Genomic DNA, 13562 nt, shown 5'->3' with positions numbered 1-13562 from the left:
CCTTCCCTGGACAGCAACTGGTCAGTAGGAGCAAGTGGAGGCTGGCCAAGCATCGTGGGTGCACATCTCTTTGTACTTCAGCTGCCCTCACTGGCTGGGGCCTTGCACTCCCTGGCATGGACACCAGGAAGTGGAGATCAGAACACCAGATCTGTCAAACAGCATGGCAGATGCATCCTTTCATTTCCCTGGGGTGATGGGGAATACCACCACACTTCCAGGTGCCTGAAACCCAGCAGCAGGGAGACAGCATCACAAAAAGGTCATTGAACTTTGATGATGAGACGGGAGATTGGACCCTGGTGCTATTTGCCCCCACCTAGATTCCCAATGCTGCCAGTAGTATGGAGTCAGATCCACCCATGGAGATATAGATATGACTATCAAGCTCCTTGGAGTCGTCTTGCTCAGACTGGGAGCAGGCATGCTTCCATGCCACAGCACCCCCAGCAACCCTCTCAGCCATCAGGGAGACCTGTAGATATGGGATCTGGATGGACCCAAAACCACCCCACAGCACATTTAGCTCAATGCATATTTACTGTGGTTTGCACAGTTTATTTGAAAAAATAAAGCTTCCACAGTTATGTTTCCTGTACAGGGATCAACTTGAGTTGTTCACAACCCCAACCCACCCAGCGGCCCATGCCACAGTTTCTCACTCTGAGCCAGCCCTCTCAAACTCCCAACACAGGACCCCATTTCCCCCATGAGTGTTCCAACGCTCCCATTCCTCGGCCTCCCCCTCCAGTTTCCCCCTCACCAATCCTCCGTAACAGGGAGTGTTAAGCCCAACAGTTAGCATGAAAGAGGTTTACTGAGATGTTTCAAAAAAGCACATTAAGAGGTACAGAGTGGTGAATGAAGAGTTCACAATTGCTCCTAGGTACCCCCTGAACTCCCTCCTACCTATCCCAGAAAGTAGTCCACTCAAGCTTCCCTGATCAGAATAGCCTGGTGGTGTTCCTGTCCCAGATACTCAGCCAGAAGCACCACTTCAGACCATCCATAGATTTAATAGATTTCTAGGGTCGGAAAGGACCTATTAGATTATCAAATCTGACCCCCTGCTCTGGGCAGGAAACAGCACTGTGGTCAAATGACCCATCCAGGTGCTTGTCTAATCTCCTCTTGAATACTTCCAAGGTAAGGGAAAGCACTAGGGCTGTGTGAAGCTTCGGGTGCTGATTTGATTTGGAGGAGATTCAGCCCAATTCAGCAGCCAAATCTCTGAATCCGAATAGAATCAGGAAACCAATTAAAAGGTCCAAATCAATTCAAAGCTCTCCTAACAAATTTGGAAAAGATTCGGAAAGCTTCATTGATTTGAGCAGTCCCCGCTTGCTGCTGCAGGGAGCTGGGCCCGGACTATGTGCTGATAAGTAAGGGGCGGGGGAGGGGGGGGCCACAGGAGAGGGAACGGGACCATGGGGGGACTCTAGACAAACCCCATCCCCTGCCTGCTCCCCCAGCCCCCCTGAGTACCACCCGACTCCCACCTGCTTTCCCAACCCCCAGCTCTTTAAAAAAAAGCCCATACTCACTGGTTGCTGCCAGGCAGGGGGGTGATCCCCACTGCCCCCCACTGCCCCCCACTGTGTGGGGGGATCTGCCCTCTCTCCCAGGTCCCCCTCCCCCATGGCCCCAGCTCTCAGCCCTTTAAAAAAAAAAAAGCCCCCACTCACCAGCTGCTGTATTGGCCTCAGGGCTCTGGGGGCTTGTGGCAGAGCCCCCCACACAGCGCGGGGCAGTGGGGAGCAACAGGGATCGTCCCCCTGCCTGGCAGCAGCGGCCAAATCTCCAAATCAGATTCAGCCAAATCTATGCGGGACAGTGATTCGAATCACCAAATCAAATCACTGTCCCCCAAATCAGCCGAATCCAAAGTTAATACTAGCCACTTTGAGCAGGCCTAGAAAGCATCACCTGCATTGGAAGTCCATTCTATATTTTGGCAACCCTCAATGTAAAGAATTTCTTCCTGATGTCCAATCTAAATCTACTCTCCTTCAGTTTATGGCCATTATTTCCAGTAACTCCAAGGGGTGCCCTGGTAAACAGAGTATCCCATATTCCCTGCTGACTCCCACGATGAGTTTGTAGACAGCCACGAGATCACCTCTCAGCTTTCACTTGCAGAGGCTGAAGAGATTCAGGTCCCTCAATCTGTCTTCAAAGGGTCCTACCTGCAGGCCCTCAATCATACCAGTAGCCTTCCTCTGAGTCCTTTCCAGGTTATCCACATCCCACTTGAAGTGCAGCGCCCAAAACTGGACACAGTACTCCAGTTGCAGCCTCACCAATGCCACAAGGCGGGGAAGTATCACCTTCCTAGACCTGCTCGCAATGCACCGACCAATGCAAGACAGAGTGTGGCTAGCTTTACTTATTACTGCATCACACTGGCAACTCATGTTCATTTTTGTGTCAACTATGACTCTGAGATCTCTTTCCACTGCTATGCTACATAGAATGGTACTTCCCAGTCTATAAGTTTATTGGTGATTTTTTTTCTCCCCAGGTGCAGCACTTTGCACTTATCTTTGTTAAACTGCATCCTATTTGATCCGCCCACTTCCCCAGTCTGTCCAAATCTGCCTAAATTTGCTCCCTACCCTCTAGAGTGTTTACTATACCCCATAGTTTGGTGTCGTCTGTGAATCTGGACAGAGTGCTTTCTACACCCTCATCCAGATCGCTGATAAAGATATTGAAAAGTACTGGTCTAAGGACAGAGCCTTGGGGGACACCACTGCCCACATCTCTCCAGGTAGAAACTGACCCATCCACCACCACTCTCTGGGTGCATCCCATGAGCCAGTTTTCCACCCACCTGACTGTGAAAAAATCCACGTCACAGCTACTTAGTTTACTTGTAAGAATTGGGTGTGACATTGTGTCAAAAGCCTTTTTAAAATCCAAATAAGTAACATCTACCTCTACTCCTGGATCTAAGCACTTTGTGACCTGGTCATAAAAAGAAACCAGGTTAGTCAGGCAGGATTTGCCTGCTATAAACCCATGCTGGTTGCCCCTTAACATTGTATTATCTGCTGGCCCCCCACATATGTGATCCTTAATGATTTTTTCTAAGGTCTTGTCAGGAATAGAGGTGAGGCTAACTGGCCTAAAATTACCCGGGTCCTCCTTCCTCCCCTTCTTGAAAATAGGGACCACATTGGCCCTTTTCCAGTCATCCAGGACCTGTCCTGAGTGCCACGAGCTCTCAAACAGTTGCGTCAGTGGTTTCGTTATGACACTGGCCAATTCCTTTAGTACCCTTGGGTGAAGATCATCGGGTCCTGCAGACTTAAATACGTTCAACCCCTCCAAGTACCCCTTCACCAGGTCAGCACGAATCACTGATGGACTGGTATCTCTCTCAAGCCAGACGAAAGTCGCATTGGGTGGTGTGTTTTTTTTCCTGGACCAGGAGCACAGATGGAAATAAATCACTGAAGAGCTCAGTTTTCTCCATCCTATCTGTTACGAGTTGCCCTAGTCCATCCTGTAGTGGCCCTATGTTACCCTGCACCTTCTTCTTGCTCCCTATGTACTTAAAGAAGGTCTTTTTGTTACCCTTAATCTTAGTTGCCAACCTGAGTTATGTTTCTGCTTTGGCCTTCCTCACTGCTTCCCTGCAAGTGCGAGCCAAGTAGGTATACTCCTCCTTGGTGGCTGTCCCCTGCTTCCAATGCCTGTAAGCCTCTCTTTTCCCCTGTAGGCTCTCCTGGATTTCCCTGCTCAGTCAAAAGGGTTTCTTCTCTCTTTTGCCTCCCTTTATGTGTACTGGGATGGTACCCCTTTGTGCCTGCAGGATCAGTCCCTTGAGGAACTCCCACCCTTCCTGGACTCCCAACTCACCAACATTATTACCCCTCAGACCCACGCTAACTAATCTCCTGAGCTCACTGAAGTTGGCCTTCCAAAGTGCCAAAGGCTTCCACTGTTGTGGGTCCATCTGAAGCTGATCCAGTTTCCAGAGAGGCTTCCCCCCTCACCTCACATATTTTGGGGAGGATGCAGGTGGTGGCCACAAAGTTGGGAATGTCCCTCAGCTTAAATTCATAATGGAACCCTGAGGACCTCCAGCATGCCTTTAGGTGCCAAAGGTACATTCCACGACCATCCAACAACTGCTCATCTAATAATTAACGAAATTCCTTCCTGATGCCCAGCTGGCCAGTATATGATTTCATGAGCAGTGGGTAGGCCAGATCACCAATAAGTCGGGGAATGGTCAGCTTACCCAAATCCATAGTTGGAATGTCAGGCACTCCCTCATTTCCAGCAAACCAGATTTCCTGAATACACAGGCAACTTGTACCCAGCCCAAACACTCAACACTGATATTAGTGAAGTACCTCTAGTAGGCCACAACTCCTGGAGTATTCTTGAAAATAACATCTTACAATTTAAGTAATCCAAGGTATGGACAGGCAAGGTACAGAATGGCTATGTGGGTCCCATCAATGGCCCCCACACAGTTCAGGAACTCTGTTGTTCAAACATAGTGATGACTTCCTGCAGGTTCCTGAGCCAGATGAACCAAGGCACTAGCTCTTCAAGCATGGTGTTACACACTTTGTGCACAGTCACCATCACTGTTGTCTGACCCATGCTGAACTGGTTGGCAAAAGAATGGAAGCTGTCAGTGTTCACCAACTTCCAAATTATCAGGGCCATATGTCTCAGTGGACACTGGACATTGACACCCAATGTCCTGGCACTGGAGCAGAGGGGCACCTCAGTGCAAAGGTTAATGAAGGTGCCACAGGACCATCCTAAAGTTCACCACCACTGTTTTTCTCTCCAGGTTCCAAGTATGAGGTGCTCCCACCAGTCCAAGTTCACTGGTAGTGCCCAACACAGGCAAAAGGTAATCAGGCCTGCAGCACCCCAGCTTGCATGCCATCATGCTGTACTCCTCAAGAGATCAAGCATGATGCCCACAGCAGCATCACGGCCCTCGAAGTAGAGCCTTGCACCTCTGAAACACGGAGTACCTGTGGATTATAGAGTGGTCAAGGCAAGGATTTGCTCAGTTATGCCACTTGTCATCTCCCAAGAAGGGCTTAAATATCCTGTGCTAGGCCAAGGAGGGATTGAAATTTGCATTCTCAGCACAGCAAAACAGTCAGCCAATCAACGCTTTTGTCTATGCTGGGCTGGTTTTGGTCACTGTTGGAAATACAGGAAAAAGTTGCTCCAGCATGGCATGCAGGGAGTCCTGTTCACCAGCCCTCTAATGGCAGAATGTGAACTGTTCATGTCAGAGCCGTAGTAAATATTACTATGTGACTGCTCTGAACACATTTAATACCACATAACGTTCCACAGATTCAACACATAGTAAGTGTCCCATATGACAAGGCCCTCAGGCTGCTCCGATAAGGGCAACATGCAGCATATTGCTCTACAGGAGGAAAACTGCAGGGATGCTATAACAGGAAGCCTGGGGGTCAGGAGTGAAACAGCTACAAACTCCTGAAGAAAGTGCTGGAGGAAGATTTGACTTCCAGGCAGTTGGCTAATACAGTCGAAATTGGCAAGGTATAGACAGGCCCCTGGAGAAGACCCCAGATTTGGAAGAAGGGATGAGTGATATGGAATTTGTGTTTCTAGATTTTATGTGAATGAAAGGCAAAGCTCTGAGAAAACTCTAGGTGTGGTATTACTCTTGCATAGCTGACTGGACAGGCCAGCAGCCCACAAGCTCATTGTTTTTTCTGGTCTGAGTCTAGAACAGATTCACCCTCCTGAAACTAACACAGGTTTAACTTTACCTCTTATCTGTCTTTCCTGCATTTCACTTGTACTACATGGAACTACTCTATTTTGTTAAATACTGGCTTTGGAAGGAAAAGGGGGAGAATTCTTTAGCAAAGACAATTACATTGCGAGACCTTTATTGAAATGACAGAGCATACTGCAAGTTAATCTTTATCAACCTAGAATCATAGACTCATACAACTGAAAGAGACCTCATCTGGTCCAAACCCCTACAGGAATGCTATTCCTAAGCTATCCCTAGCAAATGCTTATTCAACCTCCTCTTGAAAACCTCCAGTGAAAGAAACTGCAGAAAGTTCCTGGGTACTCTGCTCCAGTACTTTCCTGTTCCAACAGTAAGGAGGTATTTTATGAGATCTAAATTAATTTTGCTGAAATTTAAAACCATTGCTTTGTATCCTTCCCTCTGCAGCACAGGAGAACAGTTGTTCTCCTTCTTTATGGCACCTCTCAAATATTTGAAAACTGCTATTATGCCCCACCCCTTCCAATCACTCTTTCTTCAGCTGCTTAACACATGCTTAACACCAAAGTCTCAAAGCCCATCTACTCCACCAATCTGATCGACTGGGGCAGGTCTGACACCACAGCCAAAATCCTTTCTGGAGTAGCCTCAGCCAACAGGGAAGCAGCTTGTTATGTACCTAGAGGACTGGAGGTCATAACACTGCAATTTTTGGACTTACAAAACTAGTATAACACTCTCCCACTGTTGCACATATTGGCTGGAGAAGATCTAAAAGCTTCTACAGAGACTGTTCGTGTCTCAGTCACCAGGATAACCATGCCAACTCAACCATTAGAGATAGAAAAAAGAAAACAATTCTGAAACTACGTACAGGCTTGATGTCCCGGTGTAGGAATCCCACTGAGTGAATGGCTTCTATAGATTCTAGAATCTGCTTGCCTAATCGAAGGGTTGTGCTCAATGTAAAAGTCCCTCGGGGCTGACTTCTTCTGAGGTCTGCAAGATTCCGGCCCTGAAACAGTTAATACAACTTATACCAATTGCACTGCATGTTATCCATGTGTGGACAGACAACACTTGACAGCCACAAAGTTTGACAAAAGGCAGACTCCAGTGAAAGTAGAATCCATAAAATCACACCCATTTTTATTTCTTGTATGAACAAACAATATTTTCTTTTAATTTTCAACATGTTACTTGAGGTGCAGACTGACAGCTTTGGAAACTTAAAGATCCTGTTTATTTATCATCAAAAAGGTATAGCACGAAGAGCAGCCATACAAGCTTCATTTTACACACACACACACACACACACACACACACACACACACACACACCTGCTTTGAAGTGCTGAAAACAGGCTGAAATGAGAACAACTACTGTCCATTCTACTGAGAGAAAGTCCACAAAGAAGGTCAGACATCAGAAATAAGGTAAATACCTCAAGCACCTGTCAGCCATTAATTACTTTTTTAATTAACTCCACATGAGTTCTCCAACACAGTCACCCACCTGGTTTTTAATCTTCATAGAAGGATGAGAGCAAGGCCATGCAACAGTAAGTTTTATGTTAAGTGGGCCAGATGTACAGTTGCAAGAGTGATATTTTTTTACTGTTGTTTTTTAACCCAGAAAAAGAACTTTTTCCAAGGGTATGTCAAATCCCAAGAGACATGGTAACTTCAGAATCTGAATCAAGGCTGCCTGTTTAGCAAAATTATGAACGATGTCCATTAAATTATACTCATCTGAGCATGTAAGTGAATCCTGAGTCATAGGCCTTGATGAGTCATCTGAATGGTCTCTAATTGTTCTCCTGTGGATGGAATAAGTGCCCACCAGATGTCACAAACCCCTGGGTCTTCCACTCCATCCATTCCACTCTTTGTCCCTTCTCTTCATTCATATATTTCCTCTCCTTTCCTCATCCTTGACTCACTTTCCCTTCTCATTCATTATGTACCCAATAGTAATTGTCCTACTCGCTCCACTGCTGTCACCTCTTTCATCCTCCCCAACTCTTTCTATATCGACAACTCAGTGGCAATAAATGATGGCAGGGGATATTCTTCAAAAAGACTATAAACATAAGGAAGCAGGTGCCTTCTGAAATTCTAGCATGGAAAGCCAAGTTGTACTGTCCATACTAGATTATCAGAGCAGTCCTTTATGGACATATGATCCAAGAATGTAGGCATTGGGGATATTTTCTCCTAAATTCAAATAATTGTTATAATAGCTGATGCAGTAGCATAGAGCAGATATGGAAAGCCTGGATCTCCTAGTGAGAACATGAAGACCAGATGAAACATGGATAATTTAAACATGCTGGACTAGCAACCATGACTGAGATGCAAGTATTAGAGGTTGTGTTTTGTACAGGAAAGACAGAAATAAAGGTAAAAGTGGTAGGGTAGTACATTACATTAGTGATGTGATAGACTGGAAAGAGATAACAAGGGAGGTATAAAACAGAATTGGTTGAGTCAAATCATTTTTGGTAAGAATAATAAAAAAAAATGCTACTGGGGTAAAGCTGGGAATAGATATAAATGCTACCAGAAAGTGCATCATTATGGGGGCCTATAAACAGGCTGGTGCTCCTGCTCCCATGCAGGCGGGCTTTGCTGCACTACGAATCCCTCAGTCAGTTGAAACAACAGTTCATAAGCAAGCTTGAGAGTCTACAGCCTCACCACCTGGCTGTGATCCCCTGGAAGCCCTTCAGTCAAACCCCAGAACACAAACAATAATCCCTGACTCAAACACACAAGCAAGTAACCTTGTGGGCCCACACCTACTGGCTGGGAAGTGACCCTCTCAGCAGCACAGAAGCAGAAAGGGATCTTGGAGTCATAGTCGACTCCAAGATGAACACAACTTGTCAGTGTGATGAACTCATCAGCAAAGCTAACCACACTTTATCATGCATCAGCAGATGCAAGACAAATAGAACCAAGAAAGTGATACTTCCCCTCTATGCGGCATTTGTCAGATTGCAGTTGGAGTACTGCATCCAGTTTTGCGTGCCATACTTCAAGAAGGATGTTGATAGACTCTACAGGGTCTAGAGGAGGGCCACTCATATGGTTACAGGCTTACAGGACAAGCCCTATGAGGAGAGACTGAGGGACCTGGACCTCTTCATCCTTCACAAGAGAAGACTGAGAGATGATCTTCTGGCCACCTGCAAATTCATTAGGGGGATGCAGCAAGGGATCGGAGATGCTCTGTTCACCAGGGCACCTCTTGGGGTAACAAGGAACAATGATCATAAAGTGACAGAAAGCAGATTTAGGCTAGATATCAGGAAAAACTTCTTCACAGTAAGGGTGGCCAAAATTTGGAATGGGCTTCCAAGGGAGGTGGTGCTCTAACTTAGGGGTCTTTAAGAGAAGGCTGGATAGGCATCTGGCTGGGGTCATCTGACCCCAGCACTTTTTCCTGCTTAGGCAGGGGGTCGGACTCAATGATCTGTTGAGGTCCCTTCCAACCCTAGCATCTATGAATCTATGAAACTATAAAGCAAAACCTTTGGCCTTTCTTTGGGTGTCAGGAGAGGGCACTTTTAGGTCTGGCCCTTCCTAGAAGTGAGCTCCTTCTGGTTTCAGTCTGCCTCCTAGCTGCAAACTGTTCCTTCCCCAGGTCCAACTCTTTCTCCTCTCTTGGGATTTTAAATTGCAAGCTAATCACCCATAGGTGGGCGTCTACCTCAGGGCTGGCTGCCCATTTAAAGGGCCAGATCACACTGTTACATATCCCCCTCTCCAAGAGTAAAGTCCAGGACTCACTCTTCCACATTCAGTGCCAGTCTGGCCCTTAAGTGGGGCAGGCAGTACTAGACTAGGAACCTAGCACTGAGGAATTAGCTGTTTGTGCTATGGACTTTTGTTGGTGTTATGAACTACTGTTTAGACCAGTAGCAGGCAAAATAGAGCCCACAGGCCATTTTATCTGGCCCGTGGGGCCCCTCTAAAATTTAGGCAATTATTACCTGCTGGTGGCTGCCTGTCAGAAAGCCGACAAGGCATCGGCAGCACAAAGCGCCAGCTGCAGTAGCAAGCAGCTAGGGGCTCTGGTTGTGCTGCAATCAACCCAACCCCAACCTGGCCCACCCTGCTCCGCTCCCAACCCCAGAAGCTTTTGGAGACCAGAAGCTTTGGGCAAGCAGAGACTTTTGCCCTGGCACCCCTGTGGCTGTTCCCCAGCTCTCCCTCATCCAAGAGTTGAAACTGAGGTAAGAACAGCGGGGCGGGGGGGAAGAGGGAGGGGAATGGGGACACATGGACTGCCTTGCGGGACTCTGACTCTGTGCCTCCATGTGCTGCTCCCAGCTAAAGTGGCAGGAGCACCGTGTGGAGGCACAGAGATGGCCCAGCCTGATGGCACAGGTCTTCTCATGCCTCCTTTACTGAGGCATACAAGGAAGTGGGACTGATACTCAAAATTCAGAAGACTAAGGTCCTCCACCAACAAGCTCCTAATGAACAGTCTCCAGGTCTGGTAATCCAGATCCATGGTGGGACTCTGGAGAATGCGGAGTATTTCCTGTATCTCAGATTTCATCTGTTGCAGAAGGCTGACACTAACAAAGAAATCCAACATCATCTCAAATACGCAAGTGTGGCCTTTGAACGCCTGAAGAAATGAGTGTTCGAAGATCACAACATGAGATCCGAAACCAAGCTCATGGTTTATCAACTAGTCATGATCCCCACTTGCTGTACGGAGCTGAGACTTGGACAATGTACAAGAGACATCTAAAGTTGTTGGAGAATTACCATCAATGCTGCCTGCAGAAGATCCTTCAAATCCAGTGAGAAGAGAGACACCAATGTTATAGTCCTCCTGAAAGCAAACACCATGAGTACTGAGTGACTCCAGACTCCCAAAGCAAGTTTTATTCTCCCAGCTCAGCCAAGGTGTACGCTCAAGAGGAGGGCAAAAAACGTGCTTCAGGGACATCCTCAAAGCCAACTTGAAAAAATGCAACATCGATGTCAACTCAAGGGACACAATCACCCAGGACCACCCCAAATGGAGGAAGAGTCTGCTGCAGGGATCTCAGTACTTTGAAACCTCATGACAAGAACAGAAGATGGAAAACCAGGAGCAGCAGAAACAGCGTGTCATGGACGAAATGAAAAATCTTGCACCACCCACCCCACATAGAAATACATGTCTGAGTTGCAGTAGGGTCTGTCAATCCTGGATAGGCTGCATCAACCATCTTCAGACACAGATAAGACAATCATGGAAGACAAACATTCTCAACTGTGAGGGATTGCTGAAGAAGCAGCTACTAATACACAGAACAGCTGAGATCAGTCGCTACTGCTGTGTAGTATAGACAGTAGCTTAGATGTGCCCAAAGGCATTAAAACATCTCTCTCTCTCTCATTCAACTAGTTTCTATATGCAAGAGAAAAAACACACTTCTACAGCCTCTCCCCAACCTTCATCCTCATTGCCCAGCATATTGGGATTTCATTAGTTATTTTGGAAAAAAATATTAGGCTTTCAGCTATATTTGCAACAGTTAAGAGAAGCAAAACTCACCTGAAGCTGCATGACCACGTAGTTAAATTTCTCATTCCTTCCACAGCCAATAAATCTACAGACATGGTCTTTCCCTGCAGGAAAACACAAACATATAGAACATAAGCAACTATAACCGTCTTGTGCTTGTGCGGGCCGGCTCCCGATCTCGGGGGCATCAGTTACAGAGGCGTAATGGTGGATTGAAAAGATTATTTACTTACACCCAATGTGGTCGTGGTGTAGGCTGGACAGCTTTCCAGGCGCAGCTCTGCTTGAATCCTCATTGGAGGACTCTGACAAACTCGGTTCTTTGACCCCGGAGTGGTTTAGGCTCCGCGGGTTTGACAATTCTCTCCCACAGAGCAGCTGAATCTCCGTGGGTTTTGTTCGGTTCCCAGGTCCCCCGGAGCTGTTAAGACTCCGTGGGTTCGAAAATTGGGTCCATAGGATAGGGATACGTCTAGGGTTGCGATCGACGACGGGGAGAGGCTACAGGTTATTGGCCCTGGAGTTGTTAAGGCTCCGAGGGTTCGGTAAATAGGTTCCCCGGAGTTGTTGAAGCTCCGTGGGTTCGGCAAATTAAACCTCTGTTGCCCTCTTAAGGAAAAAGCTGGGTTCGTAGGGATCAGCAGCGCTTAGAAATCTTCACGCTCTTTTCCCGAACTCCACGTGCTTTCTCTCTCTCCTACTTGGGCGGAAACTACCCAAGACTTTTGTACGGCTAGCAAGCCAATAACTAGCTGCCACATGTGCCTATATTAAGATTGGCCAATAATGTGGCAGAAATCTTAATACAAATGGCGGGAACTCCTTTGCATCGTACATCACTATAATGCAAAAGAAATGCACCATGCAAAGAAGGCTACAAAACTGGCGGGAAATACTCTCTTGCATGCGGGTTCTCTATTACAACAGAAAACTCCACCGTGCAAAAGAGCTGCAATTTAGCGGGAACATAATTTAGCAGTGCCGAAGCACACACAAACAAAAAAAACCACAACTTTGGGTTGTGACAGTGCTCACCAGTCTTTATGAAAAAAGGTCTACACAGCCAAAATTTACCCCATCTGACAGGACTTGGATCATTCACCTCAGAAGACTAAGAACGAATGCAATACCAGTATAAAAAGCGTAAGTAGGGAACTAATATAAAGATGTTTGTTTAGAGCATTCATGAGTGATTTCTTCCACAACTCACCAAGGCTGCAACCACTATCCGCACCAGCCAGGAGGCCCTACTGTACTGACAACCTGCAACCCTTGACAAGGCAGAAATCTTGGCTCATTACCCTGCAAAGGCTGGGCCAGTGATCTATCCCATTAATCCTCCAAGTGATGGGTCCAAATCCCTGCTGTCTGATTCAGGGGACTGTCAGAATTTTCAGACATTCCAGCCAGAACATGCATATGGTATGTTGTCTAGAGAAAGGAACCACGGCACTAACTCATTTTCTAATGCCAGGCAATAGAAAACAGCAGGTATGATACCACCACTGAAACTGTCCCCTCCCCGCAAAAGCACAAGACCCTCCCTTAGGAAGAAAGGTGCTTGTTCCCAGAATGCATCTGAGTTAAGGGAAATTCCTCCTTTTCAGGTAGTTTTTTGTCTTTGCTTTAAATGCCCCCACTGTTTAGGTCACTTATGTCATGATCATTGCTAACTGTACCACATGAACATACAAGGGTTATTGTTTCTCTCTCACCAGACTCATCTTCAAGTGCACCTTTTGTGGAAGAGCATGATTTAAGTGGCGTTGCATTTCACTGTGAAAGGCAGCAAAGACTGGCAATCAGTTGTTCTCTTTGGCAGTAACCACTACTTGGAGGAAAACAAGAGCTGGCAATCAAATGGCCTCTTTGACAGGGAGTCTATTTTGTTCTTACTCAATAATCATGCATCCTCCAGCCTCCTTCTGCCACTGAGGTCATGTTAGAGATCTCAAATACAAAGGATCTGCTTTTATGTTTCCATGATATCCCAGGTATACAGAACTTCTCTGGATCTCACCTGTACTGCTAGGGATTTGTTTGGAAATACTGCTGGCCCCAAACGAGCTTTGGGATTCAAGGGATGCATCTACATGAGGCACTTTACTGCACATTAGATTAGCCTAATCTAATTCACAGTAAAGTGTCACCATTTACATGTGTGCAGCAATTACTGCACAGTAGATTAATCTAATGTGCCGTGTTCTAGTACCTGTAGATACAAACCACATGTGCAGATGCTGACTGAGGCACCAGGAGGCCACAGTGAGCA

The 13562-nt window shown here is 46.6% G+C and overlaps 1 protein-coding gene across 1 annotated transcript in view; it reads right to left on the bottom strand.

The window, feature by feature from the left end:
- The window catches only part of TTBK1 (tau tubulin kinase 1), a 288592-nt gene that overhangs the window by 160118 nt on the left and 114912 nt on the right, over nucleotides 1–13562 (bottom strand). The window contains exons 4-5 of the mRNA XM_025193892.1: nucleotides 11321–11394; nucleotides 6633–6773 (exon numbers count right to left, since the gene is read on the bottom strand). Coding sequence (XP_025049677.1) covers nucleotides 6633–6773; nucleotides 11321–11394 — 215 coding nt within the window. The remainder of the gene's footprint in view (nucleotides 1–6632; nucleotides 6774–11320; nucleotides 11395–13562) is intronic.

Source organism: Alligator sinensis, unplaced genomic scaffold (genome assembly GCF_000455745.1).
Source record: "Alligator sinensis unplaced genomic scaffold, ASM45574v1 scaffold629_1, whole genome shotgun sequence".
In the NCBI taxonomy this organism is placed as follows: domain Eukaryota; kingdom Metazoa; phylum Chordata; order Crocodylia; family Alligatoridae; genus Alligator; species Alligator sinensis.
Note: the sequence above shows the minus strand (reverse complement) of the source record. Positions and strands in the feature narration are given on the sequence as shown.